Source organism: Dama dama, chromosome 18 (assembly GCF_033118175.1).
Source record: "Dama dama isolate Ldn47 chromosome 18, ASM3311817v1, whole genome shotgun sequence".
Classification (NCBI taxonomy): domain Eukaryota; kingdom Metazoa; phylum Chordata; class Mammalia; order Artiodactyla; family Cervidae; genus Dama; species Dama dama.
Genome location: NC_083698.1, coordinates 24,831,654 through 24,853,089, shown reverse-complemented (window position 1 = coordinate 24,853,089; position 21,436 = coordinate 24,831,654). Strand labels below are relative to the sequence as shown.

At 34.6% G+C, this 21,436-nt stretch overlaps 1 protein-coding gene across 4 annotated transcripts in view; it reads left to right on the top strand.

Moving 5' to 3' along the window:
- SNX13 (sorting nexin 13) overlaps positions 1-20,462 on the top strand; it is a 138,890-nt gene extending 118,428 nt beyond the window's left edge. For all 4 annotated transcript variants that reach the window (XM_061165028.1, XM_061165027.1, XM_061165030.1 and 1 more), the window contains 8 exons: positions 789-896; positions 2,546-2,656; positions 7,194-7,355; positions 8,816-8,887; positions 11,413-11,558; positions 11,829-11,897; positions 13,510-13,622; positions 16,956-20,462. In XM_061165028.1, the coding sequence (XP_061021011.1) occupies positions 789-896; positions 2,546-2,656; positions 7,194-7,355; positions 8,816-8,887; positions 11,413-11,558; positions 11,829-11,897; positions 13,510-13,622; positions 16,956-17,203 (1,029 nt within the window). In that variant the 3' untranslated portion in view covers positions 17,204-20,462. The remainder of the gene's footprint in view (positions 1-788; positions 897-2,545; positions 2,657-7,193; positions 7,356-8,815; positions 8,888-11,412; positions 11,559-11,828; positions 11,898-13,509; positions 13,623-16,955) is intronic.
- The last annotated feature ends 974 nt before the right edge of the window (positions 20,463-21,436 follow it).

Below are 21,436 nucleotides of genomic sequence, written 5' to 3'. Positions count from 1 at the left end.
CTTTGTTAGCAGCTAGTATGGTTAAAATCTGTGCTTTAACAAGGCATGGTGGATTGCTACCTATCTGGACTTTTGAAAGTGAAGTCTATAGATGCTAAACTTCAGATATGTACACTTGTTTTTGTTATTGGCTTTACAAATATAAGATATATGCTATATAGCTCTTTTATTTTCTTAGTTATTATGAATTTATTTTTCATGTAGTTTCATGCAGGGGAAAAGTATCAGTGTTATACTGTATGTCATTATGCAGAGAGAGTCATAGCTATAATCTACATTTTGAAGTTTGCCTCTTCTGCTTTTAATAGTTAGCTATTACAGTGATTAACTGATTTGCAGTTGTCAATATAAAAATATTTCTTTGAGTTTTTTTCAAGAAATCAGAAACTCAAAACTTTGATTATTAATAGTTAAAAGTTAAAAGTATTATTTGCTAATACTTTATTCTGGTCAAAAGGTTTTTAAACAAAATGTTTTTTAAAACCTTTTGTTATGAAAATTTTGAATGATCTTAAAATCAGAGAGATTATTAAAATGAAAAACCATGTGGTTCATCAGTTATCCATGTTTGTCATTCTTCAAAAATAACTTCTTTGTAATAACATTAGAACTGTGGTTTGAATATATTTGCATGGTACTTTATATTTTCTGATTTTGGCTTAATAAGATAAAATATATTGCAAAATCTGTTTAAGATACTTCTGATACACAGAGAAATTGTCAGTTGGAAAATACTTTTCTCTTTTTGTAAAAAAACCTAAGATTATTGAATGTATTTTGTTTTGTAGTTTGAAAATCTGTCAAGCATATTAAAGCTTCCTGGTAAGAAGACTTTTAATAATATGGATAGAGATTTTTTAGAAAAGAGAAAAAAAGATCTAAATGCATATTTGCAGGTAAGTTCAAGTTTATTATTACTCGTAGGTTTTCATTTTAATAGAGCACACAAATACAGCTGATTTCTTTGGTAGAGAATGTTTTTACTGTAATAGTGAGATAGCAGCCACTTTCGAGGTGCTGAGATGTGACTTGCAATCTGATCAGTAATTTATGAATATTATTTCTCTCTTTATTAATTTAGAAGTTTTCTGGACACTCAGTGCTAGAAATTTTACCTTCAGGTTTGACTGAATACATAGCCACACCCACACCCACACCCCCCACACACCTACACAGCCACACCTGTACACGCACACACACACACACACACTCAGTGCTAGAAATCTTTACCTTCAGATTTGGGTGAGTGCATACCCACACACACACACACACCTACACACACACACAGATACATACACACACCCGGCAGATTTCTCTTCTGAAATAATAAAATGTGTCTCATAAGTTATTTCCTGCATAAGGACTGTCAGAAATAACTTTGTTTTAGAAAGTATTACCCAAATACCAGATTTTAATAATACCACTTTATGGTTTTTTATACTAATGAGTAATTTATAAAGATGTCTCATCTGTTAATATTAGCTCCCCACTTCACTCTTTAGGAGTCAGCAAATTCCAGCCTGCAGACCATATCCAGCCTGCCACCTGTTTTATTAGAGTTTATTATATTATTAGAACACAGCCACCCATTTCTACTACATTGGAGTTGAATAGTTGCAGCAGACTATGGATCACAGAACATAAAATAATTATTATATGAACTGTACATAAAAAATTTGCTGACCGTGTCCTAGAATTTAGTGAAACTTAGCCAATACTATACTTGATATTTTGGGGGAAGTTTTCTCTCTCTTAAACATTTATAAGTTTAATTGAGTTTGCTTATAACTATTCCATAGCACTACAGTTTACGGAAAGGATAGGAAAAACATATAAATCTGCTGTTATTCACCTTCGTCTTCTGGCTTAAGGCTAAATGATATTATTTATATGACTTGTCAAACATTTTGATTTTTTAGAATGTATTTACTTTAGTTGCATTAAAATCTGTATCAGCTATTTATAAAATTTAGAAAATAAGCACCTTTTTCAAAATCTGGTGCCATAAATGTATGTTTTAGTTGTGGCTGTACTGTCTGTGTCTTAGCTAATGATCTCAATATGTCAAAACATATTTCATTGAAGGAATTAAGCTAGAATATTAGACTATATCATGTTGTAAAGGCAACATTTTGTTTTGGGCTCTCTTTATAATGCTTAAAAGTTTTAACTTTAATTGTTTTATGTACTTTCCATTAATGGTAACTTTAAAATTAGAATGTGAATAACATAGCAGTTTACTACTCTGGATCTTATTAGTTGTAAGCTATAAAACCTGAAAATGGAATAGTAAATAACATTTTGGGAAATTCCCTGGTAATCCAGTGGTTAGGACTTCACACTTCCACTGCAGGGGGATCTAAGAGCCCACATGCTACGTGGAGAGGCTAAAGTAGATAGATAGATAATAGATAAATGTGTTAATATTTTAAAAAATAGCAACATTTTTTACTATAGATTCTTACCTTTCTAGCAGATGACATTGTAAGCAGTAGCTATTTCCAGTACCCTATCAGTATAAGCTGCCTCTTATTTCTCCTGTTAGTTACTGCTGACTCCTGAAATGATGAAGGCATCCCCAGCCCTGGCTCACTGTGTGTGTGATTTCCTTGAGAACAAAGCCTACAGTAAAGGGAAGGGGGACTTCGCTCGCAAGGTGAGCAGACCATCGCGCTGGCTTTCCTCATGGGTCTGGTTTCTTCCTTTGTTCTCAGTAAAAGAAGATGATTTATACCTATGTGTATGTTTTAAAAGTATAAATTTTGTTAAATGTTCTTTGGCATCTTCTGTGCTTTATCAAAGAATCAGACATGTCTGAGTGACTGAGCTGATGCTTTATCAAACCTACTATATCTAGGCATATCTAATAAACTCCTGTATTTACATGTAGGTTAAAATCCAGCAGTAGCTGGAAAGGGGAGGGGGAAAAAAAAAAGCTTTGTTTCTGAAATGATGCTTTAAGGAAAGTTGGCCTAAGACAAGCCACAGGCTTTCATTAGTTTAAGAAGGAGCTGTTAATACTTCTTATTGGGAGGAAAGGTCTTTTAATTGCAGTAAGGATAGTAAAAATGTTAAGTAGAGTCTGTCCCTGAAAGTATTTATGCCTTTTGAGTGAACTAGTTATTAATTAAATTTATAAGGACACAGGCCTATTCTGGAAATAATATGCTAGGTTAAGACAATAAATTGGTTTGAGTAATAAATTGGTCAAGTTGGGTGAGAAAGCTCACTGGGTGAGAAGGCAAACAGTGGAATCAGGCAGCCTCTGGTTCAAATTCCTGTTCTGCCATTTACTAGTTGTGGCCTGCAAAATGTTACTTGGCCTCTGGGCCTTTAGTTTCCTCAAGATTGAAGGTGTTAATCCTCAATTTAGAGCATGTGTGAATCAAACGAAATAATCTATATATGACAGTGCCTGTCTGAATCAGTGTTGGCTCTTAGAAGTAGTAACAATAGTAACAGGAGCTGCAGCATTAGTTGGGGAAACTGTATGTAGGAATTCTGTTTATTATTTTTGCAACTTTTTAAAAGTCTGAAGTTTTTTCAAAATGAAAATTAAAAGACTTCCCCACCTCTCATGCCCTATAAAAAGACTAACTTGTTTAAAAAAGATTAAGGAATTGGTACAACTAAGTAAGAATTAACAACTGTAAGAACTTCAGATGATCTCTCAAGGATACCATGGTTTAATATCCAAGTGAATGTTAACATTTCTAAATGGAATGTTTTATTTTAATAAGAAATTCTAGGTTATGTATTTTATAATGGTGGGGGGGAAATATGGTGACCTTATCTTTGTATTTCATGATTGAAGTGATTGAGTTTTAATTCCAACTCTAGAATGGCTTTATTGTCAATAGAGATGCATGGCAATATTCCATCTTTTTTATGTTTGCCTTAGTTTATCTCTTAAGATTGCATCTATTTGAGATAAATTATAAATTAATAATAGCCTTTTGAGATAAAAGAAGCATTAAGAAGTCACTAAGTTTTGTCCAACTCTGTGACTCCATGGACTGTAGCATGCCAGGCTTCCCTGTCCTTCACTATCTCCCGGAGTTTGCTCAAACTCATGTCCATTGAGTCAATGATACCAACCAACCATTTCATTCTCTGTAGCCCTTTTTTTCCTCCTGCCCTCAATGTTTCCCAGCATCAGGGTCTTTTCCAGTCAGTCAGTTCTTCCCATCAGGTGGCCAAAGTATTGGAGCTTCGGCTTTAGCATCAGTCCTTCCAGTGATATTCAGGGTTGATTTCCTCCAGGATTGACTGGTTTGAGCATTATATTACACTTAGGCAATTTCTTTTTTACCACCCTACAGTAGCGTGTGTATGTGTTTGTATGTATGTGTTTATCTCCAAATAGTTATATGTCACTCTTTAAAAAAATTACTACTAGAATCTAAAAATCCTTTTGAGTCACTTCTGGGAATCCAAAGTAACATACATTTTCATAATTAATATGATTAATAATCAGAGCTTGAGAAATAATACTTTATAACACATTATCTTGGTCACACAATTTGCCTAGCTTTGCAAAATTTATGGGCCTAGTTCCTAGGAGTAATAGACAAGTAGTCTTCCTCTATGCACACAGTATCTTTCCAGTTTTTTTTTTTTTTTTTATCATAGTGTGATGGCATTTTTAAGTTGTAAGTAGGAACCTAAATTTAAATTAAAATTCCCTTGTTTGTGTTTTTAACCGATACAAATAACTGAGGTGACAATTGAATGAATAGCTAACATCTATTTAAGTCTGGCTAAGTGTACACTTTTGCAGGCAATCAATAATTTACTCGTCTGCTTGGCAATTTGCAATTGTCTTTTTTTTTTTTTTTTTACTTTAAACATCTGTTTTTAGACAAATCTTGCTTCTGGAAATGTTATCTAGTGATAGACTGATTTTATGCTTCTAAAATTCTACTTTTTTCAGGGTTGAGAGACATAATCCTGTGTAGAGGTTTTTCCATGCTCCTTTGCTCCCTCTGCTCTCCACCACCAATACAGATGTTTAAGCTTTACCCTCAGAAATTGGAGGGTGAAAAAACAGGAATGAAAAGGGAAATGGATTCTGAAGGTCTAGAATTGGTGTTCAGATAACTGTTTTTAATTATTATGTAACTCATGGTATAGATTTAAGTTCTCTTGTTTTGAAAGAGTATTGGTGGTAGTTAGCCTCATGCCTGGGCTTCCCAGGAGGCGCTAGTGGTAAAGAACCTGCCTGCCAATGTAGCAGGCATAAGAAATGTGGATTCGATCCCTGGTGGGGGAAGATCCCCTGAAGGAGGGCATGGCAACCCACCCCAGTATTCTTGCCTGGAGAATTCCATGGACAGAGAAGGCTGGTGGGCCACTGTCCATGGGGTCACAGAGTCGGACAGGACTGAAGCAAATTAGCGTAGCATAGCCTCAGGCCTGGATAGCAGTTGAGGTTGTATTCATTTAACCAACTTAAGGTTGTACTAGCTGAACCCATGTCTCCACTGTGAAGTGTGAGATATATAAAATTCTAAAACACTTTTGATGGTGTTCAAACAATTTTTAATGTACGTTATAGATTCAAGTGAAATTCATGCCTATTTTGCTTCTGAAATTCTACCTTATCTGTGAACATTAAAACTTAGTAGAATGGTGGCCACTTTTCCTAAAGTTGTACATTTTAAGTGTGGTATTCTCATGTTTATCTCTCTTAAGAATTCTTGTGTTCTAAAACACGTGGCAGTGGTGTCAGTATAGAAGTAATGTCCTGACTAATTTGAACACACTATTCTGGTTAACTGAAAATTACTATTGTATATAGAATTAGAATTACACACATACATATATATTATAATTTTACACCCAAATATGTATATATAATTTTACACACAAGCGCACATGCACACATGATGGTTAACTTCTTCTTTTTATCCTTTTTAATCTCTGTATCTCTTCATCAGTGGTAGCTGTTTTCAAGCCTTTCTTCCTCATTTCTCACCTTTGGTTCTACTGTGAATTTGTGGTACTGTGACAGTGTCCCTCCTAAAGGTTGTATTTTCCAGCAAGCAAATCTATAAGACTGTTGTCCCTGCTTAAGCCAAGGAATTATTAAAACTTTTACATTTATCTTGAAATTCACTTTTTGTTGTTATTGTTTATTACAGTACCTATTTCACCTCTTCTGGTTTTCTTGTTCGAAATCATGAAAGCATATTAAATAATTTTATTAATATCTATTAACATGTTTCTTAAACAGTGGGGTTCTGTGTTTTTTGCTATGATTGCTATTATGTTTCTTTTCTTCTTGCATGGAACATAATTTGTTTCTGTGGTAGTTTTTATAAGATTCAACACTTTATGGAAAATATTCTTAGGGTTGTTTGACTTTGGTTTTGTGTCTGGTTTTTATTTTCTCTTTTCCTTCCTTTCCTCCTCCTCTCCCTCCCTCCTTCTCTATTTCTTTCATTTGTTTTGTTTGTTTTTATCTGTTAAAAATCAAGATCCATATGCATCTACTTTGGGTTCTCTATTAGATGGCTCTCCCTTTCTTAATTGAAACTATCTGGCATCTATTACAGTCAGATTGTCAATTTTAAAGCTTCCTACCCCTCTGAGATTATTTCTTTATATATCTTTTAGCATATTTTCTTTATGGTTTTTCTATTCTGCCTTAATAAAATATGGCTTGCATGTCTGATTTGCAGCTTCTCTTTTTCCTAATAGATTCCAGATTCCTTCCATAGATTCTAATTGAGCATGAAACCTATCCTAAAAATTACTTTGTTAAATAAATCTTAGTTATTTGAGCTTTCTGTTTGTTTATTATATCTGCTCATTTACTTTTCAGTATTGCTCAGAATATCTATGTGATTGTTGCCTTGAATCATGGCAGAAGTATGTTGTGGCTGTTTATACTTGGTTAAGTTTCTGTTTGGGAAAACTCTTCAATTTTTTCAAAGCTTTTCTTAGTAAGAAGGCAACCCAAGGTTTATATTCATTTTCTTCCAGTAAATATATCACTTGTATATTTGTGTCTGAAAATACGTTTTAATGACACTGAAGACAACAGTGCGGTACTTTTAAAAGGCAAAGAGTTATTATAGACTGGAAAGTTATTACACCTTTCATGTGTTGCACTTGGTTTTCTGAGGCTTCTGAGTTGAATAATAAACCTGATACAGTGAAGTCATGATATAATATCTTTTTCCCTTTAGATGGACACATTTGTAAATCCACTTCGAAATTCTATGAGGAATGTTTCAAATGCAGTCAAATCCCTTCCTGATAGCTTGGCGGAGGGAATGACTAAAATGTCAGACAACATGGGCAAAATGTCAGAAAGATTAGGTCAAGATATAAGGCAATCATTTTTCAAGGTAAGAAGATGTTTTCTGTAACGTCTGAAAGAAATGATTTTTACGTCAACTAAGATTTACTGAGCTCCTGCTTAGGTTTACCTTATTTCTCTTTGTAAGTCCAAAGCTCTCTAGACACATAGTCTCATAAAGAATTAAAAAGCTGAAGAGAATTAATTATCAGAACTGGATACTGTAAAATGCGCTCACTTTTCAGTCTCTAATGCAATACAATTTAAAAATTCATTTAAAGCACATTTAAAGTTAGTGAAATTAACATCCTTTGTACTGTTTTATTCCATTATACCATATTCATTCTATAATGTTAAAATTTATAGCAAAACAGGTACGTGCTATTGTGTAAATCATACTAGTATTCATCAGCAAACATAAAATTTCTCCTGAGTCACACGATTAAGATTCACGAGATGAAAGGCAGGAAGAGTCTTTCAACATCATCAGTCCTTAGTGTGTAGATACCTGTGAGAGGAACAGAGGAGTTTGCTTGGAAGCATTTTCATTACGCTAGTAGTAGATCCTGGTGAATCAAGTAGTTTTTTGCTTCCTAATGTACATTTTTAAAAATAATTTCAACCTAGTTGTTCAAAGTTGTAATCAAGACTATGAAAGAAATCATGTAGGTATTACAACTTTCTATTTGTTAGATCATGTTTCAGTGAATAGGAAATATATATAAACACAGATAGAATTTATTTATTGTAAGAGACAATTCCTAAAATATACTGTGTGTAAATCATACTCTGCCATCAACTCTCATGTCTTCTCTGATGCTCCATCTGAATTTCTAATCGTGGGGCAGTGCCCCAACACTGAAGTGAGGGTTGTCTGGTGCCGCTTCTGCCGGTAACTACCCGTATGACTTCGTACAGAAGTCACTGAACTGTTGCAGGCTTCTTTTTTCCTGACCAGTGATGTGCAGGGGTATAACAGGTGATCTTGGTGTCCTTCCTATACTGAGAAATGATTACCAGCTGGCACTGGTCTTTCTGTCCCTTTTCTCAATAACTTACATTATGTGACAATTACTTACTTAGTTTCTTTCAGCCTGTTAACATACATACTTCTATCTTTATGATAGAAGAAAAAAGTTTGTAGTTCTGTTCTCTGACTGTGCTATTCACTTTTGTCTTGAAATCATTTAACGTTTCTTAGCTTTAAATTCTAAAAAGTATGGAGGTTTGAATGAGTAATATCTCCTTCCAACTCAAAATGAATCCTTTTTCTTTTTAAAGGAAAAAAAATCTGTTGATAATGAAATAATTACTCTTTTATATTTGGTCTTTAATTTTGGATTGTTAATACCTTGTTACTGCTCTATAAATTTTGTTTATATATTGTCCCCAGAATCAAATCTAGTGTTCTCTTTTATATTTGACACTCGTTTCAGTTTATTATCTTGTGTTCTTTTATTTTCTGCGTTAGTGTGTTTACTTTGTTCTTCTTTTTTTTTTTAATACTAGGTTCCTCCTTTAATTCCAAAGACTGATTCAGATCCTGAACATTGTCGAGTTTCAGCTCAACTTGATGATACTGTGAGTTAATTTTTGTTTTGGTAGCAGTCAATTGGAATTCCAGTCATACTTTGCAGATCTTTTTAACTTTCTAATGAAGTATAGTATGTATATGTCATTAATGTACTCATATTTTACACATTAAGTTTGATGAATTCTTACCAACTGAACATCCGCAGTACCCAGCACTATAAACAGGAAGCAGAAGGTCGCCAGTACCCCAGGGAGCCCCTGATGCTCTCCTGCTGCCACTGTCCTCTCCCCTGCCAAGGCTAGCCACTACCCCGACTTCTGCCCTGCTTTCATACTTTATGTAGATGAAACTGTAAGCCGTGTACTCCTTTCAGTCTGGCTTTTTGTTCAACATTGTGGTAGTCTTCCATGTTCTGTGTGATTGTGGTTTCTTCATTCTTGTGGCCTTACAGTACCACATTTTGTAAATATAATACAATTTATTTGCTATGTTATGAACAGTACTCCTATAAACATTTGGGTACGTATCTTTTGATAAAATAAATATGTACACATTTCTCTCTGTACTCAGAAATGGAATTGCTTGGTCAGAGGTTATAAATATATTCAGTTTTAATAGATACTCTCAAGTAGTTTTCCACACTGTTTACCACTTACATTACCATCAGCAATGCATGAGAATTTCAATGGTTCACAGCCTGCCAAAATTCAATATGTTTATGTTATGCCTTTTTAATTTTAGCCATTCTGGTTGTCATATCTCATATGGATTTACATTTCTCTGATGACTGTTAAAATTGTGAACCTCTTTTCGTAAGTCTGTTGTCCACTTGAGTGTCCTGTCTTATATGTCTAGTCCTTTCCCCCATTTTTCTGTTGGCTTGGCTGTCTGTCTTTGTCTTTGATTAGTAAGAGTATGTTGTATAATCTGAGTATCGGTTATTTGTCAGATACAAGCATTTGTATATTGTAAATATCTTCCACTTTGTGTGCTTTTATTCTCTGTGTATAATCTGTGTCTACTGCAAGGTCACATAGATGTTCTCCTATGCTTTTCTTCAAGCATCATTTTTCTTTACCATGCCAAAACTTAGGTTTGCCATTCATCTAGAATTGATTGTTGCGTGTAGAACGATGTACGAGTCCAGCTAACCTAAGCACTATTCACTGAGAAGGCCTGCTTTCCCAGTGTGTGTTTCTCCCTTGTTACAAGTTAGATTATTTTATGTATTTGAGCGTATGCTTTATATTCTGTCCTATTATGCAGATTTATTTTAAAGTTATAATTATCCCCCTTCAGTTTCTCATTGGATTTCTTTACAGTAAACTGTCTTAAACAAAGATGATATTTTTGTTTTTTCAAGAACATTTTAGGATGTTTATTATGTGTTGTACTGTTATAATATCATAACATTATACCTTTCATTAAGTGTTTATAATTTATTAGAATTGTTATGTGGCACTAAACTCATAAATATATTTGATCAGAAAATAAAGCAGTATTGAGAGTAGATAAGCCATGAACTTTTGATATGTAAAGAGAAGGCACACTTGATGCATGAGACAAGTGCTCGGGGCTGGTGCACTGGGAAGACCCAGAGGGATGGTATGGGGAGGGAGGGGGGAGGGGGGATCGGGATGGGGAACACATGTAAATCCATGGCTGATTCATGTCAGTGTATGGCAAAAACCACTACAATATTGTAAAGTAACTAGCCTCCGACTAATAAAAATAAATGGAAAAAAAAAATGTTTACAACACAGTGAAAAATGAATGACTCATACTCATACTGTTTTCTCAGTATTCAAATTACAACATTGATGAGGAAATAGAAAAGAGTAGCTTAGTGATCAAAGAATTATACAATTACTAGCAGTTTTGTTACAGTTCTACATCTGCACCTTTCTTGTTTTATCTATATATTTCCCCATCAAAGCATTCTCATTGTCTTTCTTGACTTTTTATATCTTTAATTGAATATGCCAATGATAAAAGTGTACAAATTTTTACTTGTTAAAAATTAAAAGAAAATTCTAGTAATTTAGCCGCCTTTTGTAATGTTAGCTGTGTACTGGATTTTATTTCAGGATCTTTATTGTGAGAATACCTAATATGTACAACTCACTAACCAAGCAAAGCAAAATGTGCTGTGTAGATTTTATTTTGTTCCACTGAATAAAAAGAAATGTTGAGAATATCTTGTCCTTTTGAAAAAGCTGCTCCAGAGAATAGGCAGAGGGGCTAGCTAGCGTGTATTATAAACTAACAGAGAGTCTACTAAAAGATCCCAAACCCTAAGGTCATCATGAATCCACTTTGAGAAGTTTTTTCAGTGCAGCTTTGGAGTTTACTCATCATTGTAGATTGGTCAAATTCTGTTTTCTGTCAAAACAGATGTTAAAAGTATTTTTTGCTAAATTAGAATAAAAAGTCAGTTATAAAGGCTATAGTATAACTTGCTCTCCAGCCTGTAAATAGTAGTAATCATTTGGTAAAAGCAACAAAATTAGCCATTCACAAGAGATAGATAACTCAAATAAATGTATCTTATTTCTTCCCATTATTTTCTCAGGTGGATGATAATATTCCTCTTAGGGTAATGCTGCTTCTCATGGATGAAGTGTTCGACTTAAAAGAGAGAAATCAGTGGTTGCGAAGGAATATCAAAAACCTACTTCAACAACTTATAAGAGCTACATATGGTGATACTATTAATAGGTACCACTTTTTAAAACAAAAAACAAAAAACTACTTAGAGCTGATCTTACTTAGCTTTTAAAGTTTTACTTTCAGAAGTAGACTGCCCAAACTTTTGTAGCAGAATTTCTTTCTGTGGGCCTTTGGAAAAGGTTATTGAAGCATTCTATTGCTCTCAGAGATAATCTACACACAAATTAAGTTGCTTACTCCATGAAAGAAGTAATGTTTCTTTATTTGATTCACCTTCTAAAATCTTGACCTTACTCGTTTAAATTTCTTTACTTTCAGAAAAATAGTTGACCATGTTGATTGGATGACCTCACCGGAGCAAGTAGCCGACTTAGTGAAACGTTTCAGGTATATCTTAAGACACAATCACTTCCTGCAGGTAGCAGAGAGTTGAGCATTGTTATCACTAACTTTTATCATGTTCCTTTTCTTTCTGGCCATCACATTGGTTTTAGTCATCACTGATGAGCAAAAAGACTTGTAAAAATTATAATAAACACTTATCCCTTGGACCTATTAATCTTTGTTTTCTTTAGAACCAGAATAGAAAAAAATTGTAAATGAAAAAGCTTTTAGATCTTAGGCTACATTTTATCACAGTAATGTGGCTTTAAAATAATTGAAATATTAGTATAGACATGCCATGGTCATATAATCAGATTACCTGGTTTTGGAGATTAATTTTTCTCAGTTGTATTTGCTAACTTTGATTTTAAGTGAGATATTTTAGAAATTTGTCTCTGACCATGGTCTAAATTTTTATTTAGACCCTTTTATTTATTTTATTTTTATTTAGAACCTCTGAAAAGGTTAAAATTAAGAGCAGTGATACTCCAGTTCATATGTCAATTCTCCAAGAATATTCTCAGCCCCTTCTCTGTGTCTAGCCCTCTTAACTGGGGACTGAGAGGTAAGATTCAGTCCCTTCAAGGAATGCATGGCACGGCAGAGAAATAAACATCTTTTCTAACAGTGAGAGATAAGCAGAACACAAATATACCTGGCATCATGTCCTTTGAAGTAACAGAAACAAGAAGGCAACTGTTGATATTGTACAATATTTATTTGGCACTGTCCAACTACTTTACTATGGCCACTTTCTGATTTTCTCCTCCTTTATGAGATAGGGATTTTGGTTTCCATTTTGTTACAAGGAAACTGAGAATTTGAGAAGTTCAGCAGCTTGCCCAAAGGCTCACGTGCTAGAAAGTTGGGGAAACAAATTTCCCTAATCTGAAGCTGAGTTTCTCATCACTGTACCATTATTGTTTCTAAAAGCTGGACTGCCTTCCCAGGCATGTTCTTTCTGTTTCAGGGTGGGTAAATGTTGTTCCTCTGGAGCACTGATTCTCAACCTTGCCTTGCACTTTGGAATCACTTGAACAGCTTTAAAAAGTACTGATCCTTAGGTCCTATTTGCAAAGAGTCTGACTTAATGCATCTGGTGGAGGGCCTGGACATTGAGTGTTTAAAGCTCCCAGGTGTTCCTAATGTGCAGTCAGTTAAGAACTGTTCTGCACAGGCTCTCTCTGAGACCAGATCCCCAGGTAGAAGCTTAGTTATTGTGCTTTAATTCCTCTCTTTGGCTTGAAGAACTAGGGAACAGTGATCAGCACACTGTAAAGTAAAAAAGAATGGATTATATAGGTGAATTATATGGATTATATGGATTAATAGATTATATAGGTGTGTTGTTGTAATCAACACAGCTATAAGATGTGGGTGCAGTTACTCCAGGGCATACTTTTGTTATTTTTCTCTTGTGTATATCCTTTTACACATAAAATTAAACCCTGCAGTTAGTTACTATCTGTTGAATATCACACCTATATAGAATTTCAGAAATGTTTCCTTTTTCTGTTTGCATTTGTGTTTTCTGTAGAAAATTGGAATAATTTTACCAACTTGTATCATTAGAAAATGAAAATGTTTACAAAATTTATTTAATCTTCTTAAATAGAGATGCCTTTTGGCCAAATGGCATTTTAGCCGAGACTATCCCATGCAGAGATAAAGGTATTCGAATGAGAACAAGAGTTGCAGGAAAAACTAAATTACTTTCAATTATGCCAGGTAAGTGAACATTTTTAGCATAAATCGCAATTTGTACTTCCGAATTTATGGCATGCATTGAGCATGCCAAATTTAGCTGCCTTTTGACTATAATTTACCATTTGATGGCTTATATACTAGGAGGCATTGTGCTAGTCATTTCTCATATATGTTTAACTAATCCTCATAACAATATTGGAGAAGAAAATGGCAACCCACTCCAGTACTCTTGCCTGGAAAATTCCATGGATGGAGGAGCCTGGTAGGCTACAGTCCATGGGGTCACAAAGAGTCAGACACAACTGAGTGACTTCACTTTCTTTCTTTCTGTAGTTCCTTTTCGAGAAGGAAATGGCAACCCACTCCAGTGTTCTTGCCTGGAGAATCCCATGGACAGAGGGGCCTGCTGTGCTGCGGTCTGTGGGGTTGCAAAGAGTCAGACACGACTAGGCAACTAACACACACACACACACAATATTATAAAGTTAGGAAGCTGTTAACATCACAGCTTTAAATATGAGGGAAAAAATCAGCTCAAAGGGGTTAAGTGTAAATACCAAATAGATGGTAAAGAATCTGCCTGCAATGCAGGAGACTGGGGTTCGATCCCTGGATCGGGCAGATCCCTTGGAGAAGGCAGTGGCCACCTACTCCAGTATTCTTGCCTGGAGAATTCCATAGACAGAGGAGCCTGGTGGGCTACAGTCCACAGGGTCACAAAGAGTTGGACACGGCTGAGCAACTAAAACACACACACTGAGGTTTAAAGAGTGAGTATTGGAGCTCTGACTTAGCTTTGAGTTCCTTGAAAACACTGTATTCAATAAAAATTATACTTTTAACCACTTTACTTTGCTGTCTTGAAACATTTTAAGAATAAAGTTGATGATAAAATCTGTGACAGATGAAAATGAAAGTCACTCAATCGTGTCTGATTCTTTGTGACCCTGTAGACTATACAGTCCCTGGAATTCTCCAGGCCAGAACACTGGAATGGGTAGCCTTTCCATTCTCCAGGGGATGTCCGCAACCCAGGGATCGAATCCAGCTCTCCTGCATTGCAGGCAGATTCTTTACCAGCTGAGCCACAAGGGAAGCCCAAGAATTACGGGAGTGGGTAGCCTCTCCCTTCTCCAGGGGATCTCGGCAACCCAGGAATCAAACAAGGGTCTCCTGAATTGCAGGCAGATTCTTTACCAACTGAGCTATCAGGGAAGCCCATGACAGATGAAAGGGCTAATAATAAGGTATAATGAAGTATGAGGTTTTCAGAAAGAATATTTGTTCTGTTTAGGAGAACAAACATTTCTTCAAAGAATCCCTTTGAAACAACTGATTGGTCCATGCTTAATCTCTGCCAAAATGTGATCCTAAAGAAAGTATACATAGTGGCATTCTTTTGGTGTAATTTGAATTATTTTAGAACTCTGCTGTCTCACTAACTTAGATATTTACTTTGTCCATTTGTCGTCTCTCAGTAAGAGAAGTTTTGTTTGGTTGGGTGGTTGATTTCTCCTATGGTGATAAATGTCTTTTAAAATACCTAGATATCTCTTCTCCACGTTTTAATTATGGATGTAGGAAATACAAAAATATTTAAGTTCTCAATATCTATTTCTTTTCCTATAATTTTGTTTTTCTTTAAACCTAATTTTCATTATAGATTTTAATCAACTTTCTCTTCTGTCCATTAAATTGGATATTTGCCACATGGATATTTATTTCACCCCATAGACTATACTGTTGCATTTGGAGATAAAAAGCAAGTTATAGAAATAACATTTTAGAAAAATAAAGAGAAACAGTAGCCTAGGATATTAATATACTTTTAGAATAAACCAGATGGTGCTTTAGGTGGACTCAGTTATGGAGTAGAAAGAAATCTTAATGCATTTATACAATAAATATTGAGAGCATTTCATGAGCCAGACACTATTCTTCACACTGATCTTTGCCTCCTTAGAGTTTACATTCTACTAGGGGGACACAGGTGACATACAAAAGAAATAGATGAAGCACAGTATATTGGGTAGTGCTAAGGAGCCGAGGAGACAGACAGTGCAGGAAAATGGAAGTGGCAGGTGAATTGCAGTTGTGAGTGAATGACACTTACATGAAGACTTGAAGGAAGTGAGGAAAGATATAAAAGTAGGTATTTTTATATATACAGAATTCTTCACCTGTTTTTTAGTGAATTTAAAAACTAATTACTTAAAATTATATTGTACCCTAGTTAGAAACATACTTTTTAGGAGTTGCATGTTTCTTTTGAAAGCAATAAAGTATTGTTTTGGGGGCCCTGTTTATAAATTAATTAAGAATGATCCTACTTAATTATAAATAATTAAGAATGATGGTCCCATACTGAAGTGTCTCTAGTAACTTCATGTTGCCTGTGAGTAAACTCCAAACGTGCTCACCCTGCCAGTTGCAGCACTGTCAGTTTTCCATTCTTTTCACCACTTTCTCTTACAGGAATCCTAAAATTGAGCCAAACTGTACTACCCCATTTCTCGAGCCTGTCTTGTTTGTTTGTTTGTTTTCCCCACTTAGTGCTCATTTCCTTATTCATGTTCTTAAATCCTTTATCTGTTTGTACCAATCAGATCCTGCCAATGCACTGTTAGTGTGTTGTGAGTTTTTTTAAATCAGAGATCAAGTTTCCACATTTCTTTGTAGTATTTCTCGTTGTGCATTAGATGGAGAATATTTGTATAGTGTTTTAGAGTTTATAGATCACTTTTCACTTTATCTCATCAAAGCTTTTAAATTCTCACAATAATAATGATATTGGTTATTATAAATTCCCGTTTTACAGACGAGGAAAGAAACTCAGGGTGGGTGAGTTATATAGGTATTAAGGGACAGGGCTTCCCAGATGGCTCAGTGGTAAATAATCCGCCTGCCAACGCAGGAGACGCAGGAGACGTGGGTTCCATCCCTGTATCAGGAATATCCCATAGAGGTGGAAATGGCAACCCACTCAAGTATTCTTGCCTGGAAAATCCCACAGACAGTGGAGCCTGGTGGTCTGCCGTCCATGGGGTCATGAAGAGTCGGACACAGCTGAGTGACATTAAGGGACAAGATTATAACACTTAATTTTGGGTTTCTGAGTCTGGGTCCTGCTTTCTCTATTGTTGTATTGTCTCCCAATACCACACAAGTGCGTGCATACTTGTGACGTATATAAGTTTTAAGTCAGTTATTAAACTTATATTAAGGTCATTCACTGAATACTGGCTATTTGTCAGTTACTCACATGTGTACTTTACATGTTTTAACTTGGAATACTTTTGGTCTTGTACTTCCTTTGAATAATAAATTGTGTTTATTTCCCCTCCGCTTATTTAGATGAACTGAAGCACATTATTGGAGCTGAGACAACTCGGAAAGGTATTCTTCGTGTTTTTGAAATGTTTCAGCACAACCAGTTAAATAGGAGAATGGTTTATGTCTTTTTGGAAGGCTTTTTGGAAACCTTATTTCCACAGTATAAATTCCGTGAACTTTTCAACAAACTGCATTCACGGTCAAAGCAGATGCAAAAATATAAACAGAAACTTCAAACTACTCAAGCGCCTTCTTTACAGAAAAGGTGACACTCCAATCTCTGAAACTGGTGTTCATTTTGTCCAGGACTAATGGTATGGACGGATCTTCTGGGGCTTAGCTCATATACTGTGTGTCTGCACCAGTCTCTTAGTGTCTCAGAATAGATTATTAATACATCCATGTGACTGCCATTCTCCTCCTCATTGTCTGTACTCCAGCCACTTGTACCAAGAGAGATTTCTGTGTCTTAAATGATTTGGTGCATATTTTTGCAACACTGAGAGGATACTGCCTACAGCTCAAGCAAGAATGACGTTGGTTTCTTCCGTTTCAAAGTAATCAGCATTCTCCAGCAATGACAAAGTGCCAGAGTGTATATATAAGAGCTAAGGAAAGCACAAAACAATGGTTCACAGATAAATTGGCTAATTTGTTTAACAGTGGGAAACTGTGCAATGTACTGTTTGGAGGGGTTTGTTTTGCATAATGGTTTTGTATATCTTTGTCGGAATTTTGATATAGTGTAGATTAGCCAGGTGAATGATCTTTGAAACATCTGTTTCAGGTCTAGGGAAAATGACAGAATGCCCTTAAAGTATGAAGTGACATTATATCCAAATTACACTTTTGTTTTCATGACATAGAAACCTAGTGTAAAATAAAACCAATCACAACCAAAGTTTGATTGGATTTGTTATTCATTGGCAGAAAACAGATTTTAAGTAATTCTTCTATGTCTTAAGGGCTCTATTTTGCTCTTATGGTACTCATAATTAAGTTTTATTTTGGCATTCTGTGTGCAAAAAGAAGCATATGGTTGCTCTTAAGTTTTGAAGTTATTACAGCTTTCTTTAAGAGATTACTGATTATATAATAGGGGCTAGAATTTGTTGAAAGAACTGCCAAATACTTCTTAAAATACAGAAATTTAAAAAATAAAAAGTACTCTGTTGAAAGTTACTCTGTGATAATTTTAAATTGTGTGATCTAGACATACGTTAGGTGATTGCAAAAGTAGCAAATCAAAGGATTAAATGAGCTTATAAGTCATATGTAAACGTACAAATTCCTAACTCTATTACAGTGTACATATATGAAAATAAATAATGAAAACAGAACTATAATATTTTTTAAAATATGCTTTTATTTATATTTTGCATAATGTAAAATTCTACTAAATAAAGCAAGTTGGCAAAACCCCTTGGTGTATACATTTAAGTCCCTAAAATAATTTTATACCAACAACAAAATACCTTTTCCAGTTTTGGAGCTTCTGCATTTCCTATAGTTTTCTCAGTCTCCATTTGTCCATCTTGGAAGTCTTCATATGTTTTATATGCAGGATTTCTGCATAGTTTAACTTCCACTGGCTAAGTGTTTGGGTATCTCAGCATTTTTTGTTTTAAAAATATTTAACACTAAAACCTTATAATAGTGAAGCTATTTATCAGACCACTGAGCCAAGATGCTGGTGTTAAAAGAACTTCTGGGTGCTTAAGATAAAGGGACAGAGTATTGGTATCCCAGTTGTTTGGGAGTTTTAAGATTGGAACAAGGTATTATTGTCTTGTTCTTGCTGAGATCCTACTTACGAAGCAAAGCCTGATAGAATAAAGCCTTCCTTTAAAGCTTTATGATAATAATCATATTTATTAATAATGCTGTTATGCATACTTACAGTTTGCATATATTCAGCCTGTGTTGCATGTCTTCAGGATTACATACATTAAATCCCTTTCATTTAAACTTCCAAATGAGAAAAGATCTTTATTGACTCTGGTGGAAGAAATAATATTTCTTCTCAATGTATCTTCCTGCCCCAGGCTTTAGAAGAAACATGTGAAACATGTCTGTAGGAAGCATCAGCATGGCCGTAAGTGCAATGATTTTCAGATACACCCCTGCCCATTCCCAGTCTATTTTTGACATAAGTAAATATTAAGAATGAACAGAAGGATTCATGTAAGAGTCTACTGTGTACGTGTGAAAAAGCATTTCTAGATAATGTGAGGAGCACTGGCCACCAACCAGGGAAAGGTCATGCAGGATCGCAGATTTTCATGAAGCCCTGCAAGATAACTGCAGTCATACCAAAAACTATTAGAGTAAATGGGTTTTTAAAATAACTTTTGTTTAAAAGAGTTTATATTTCAAAAGCAGAAATGTCAAATGGTAGTCTATGTAAACGGTTGTGCATCTTCTCTTTGCACATCTATGTTTTACATCAGAGAAAGCCGTGGTCATGCTAAAATTAGAGATACTTTTTGAGTGATTTGGTCGAGCTGTGTGTAAAATATTTAACCCATAAGTCAAGTACAGTGTCCTATGTTTAATAAAGTTACTACATTTAATGCATTTATTGCATATATGAATATATACAGGAAGAGGCTTTATGTCTTCTGATATTTGATTTTTAAATGTGTTTTTAAGTCAGTGGTGCCTTTAGGCAAGAACCTTCAAAATTAATCATTATTTGAGTTTTTCTGATTTTTCAGGTAACATAAACTATTTAGAAACCTTCACTACTAACGTACAGTTCATTCCTCTAAAAAACTGATTGTATGATTTAAATATAATACTTAGATGGGCATTTCCTGTGATTAGGGTTTTCTGAATAGTTGCTGAAAACAATTGTGCCATTGACCAATGGATGCACTTGGTTAGCCTTAATTTTTATTTTAAGAAACATTTAAAACTTTCTTGAATATAGTAGTTCCTTCATTTTAAGTTTGTGCTGCAAGTGTTTGGAAAAAAATCAAACAGTTAAGCGCTACTAGAAAGTGTACCAATTTTTAAAAAATTAAGAACAATATAAAATTTCACAATCTAAAATTTTAATTTGTGCAATATTTTCATTTAATGCATGTGTATTTGAGTAATTGTAAAATAAATGAATTTTTAATGTTTTGAGATCTAGTTAAACTGTCTTCTTAACCCAACAACTTACATTCCGTTGTTGCTGCATCCTTTTATTTAAGGACTTGTTTTAAAAGTCGTTTTGTCACTCCTTGTAAAATTATTTTGTTATTAGTAAATTTTGCTTATAGGAGCATGGCTCCTGTATTACAAGGGAAAAATACAAAGAGCACATTTTAGGATTACAATTGTTTAAAGATAACTTGTGCATATCATTGTACAATAAGTGTCAACTGTGTGCCTAACTATTCTATCAATACTTCTTTAACAAAGAAGAAACAGCAATCAGAATGTCAGTTATTTTTATTGAACTAAAAAGACTTAAAATTTTATTTGGTTTGCATTATGTTTTGTCCATTAGAAAATACTAATAAAGTATTAACAAACCTTTTTGTTGAATTTTATTTCATAGTGATGTATTTTTATTACTTTTAAAAAGTGTTTGTTCAGTTGTCTTACCTTTAGTATCTGTGTGTATTTTCCTTTCTTTTCAATTTGGAAATCAAGCAACTCAAGTTCCAGGTTGATGGATAAACTACTGGGTGATTACTGACTTACTACAACAAACTAAATTTACTTTTTCCTTTCATGGGGCAAGTAATTTACTACCTCAACGTTAAAGAAACTTCATTCTTCCCTACATACAAAATTATAATTTTCCCATAAAGGGAAAGATCTATAAGTAATCCATTAACAATTTTTGTTTGAGCTCATATTAAATTCATAATATGCCTGCTATTATGAGGTTTCAGTTTTAAAGGCAATAGATTCAGTACTGTGCAATGTAGCTCAGCCTCATGGGTCCTAGTATTTGCAGCCATCTTGGATCTAGATCCACAGACTTCTCAGACATCAGTGTGATTACTCCTCTTCTAACAGGGGCAGTCATATTGTTTTTTGAAATACTTACTGTAAAATATTGACCCCTTTAAGATGTTCCTAAAGAAATAGTTTTATACTTCTATGTAACTTATGCAAATCTATATATTATCCAAAACCCTGAAATCTTCCTTCACAATTCAAATGATTGTATCAAAGGTTCTAAAAAGTTATATAATAAAGAACCCTGTTTAACTTTGTTTTTCAAACTTCCCAAACTTAGTTAACTATAGAATCTTTTCTTATAACTGTCTATGAATGGGTTTCCAGGTGGCTCAGATGGTAAAGAATCTGCCTGCAATGCAGGAGACCCGGGTTCGATCCTTGGGTTGGGAAGATCCCTGGGGAAGGGAATAGCTACCCACTCCAGTATTCTTGCCTGGAGAATTCCATGGACAGAGAAGCCTGGTGGGCTATAGTCCATGGGGTTTCAGAGAGTCGGACATGACTGGGCAACTAAGACTTCCACTTCACTTCAAGGGAGA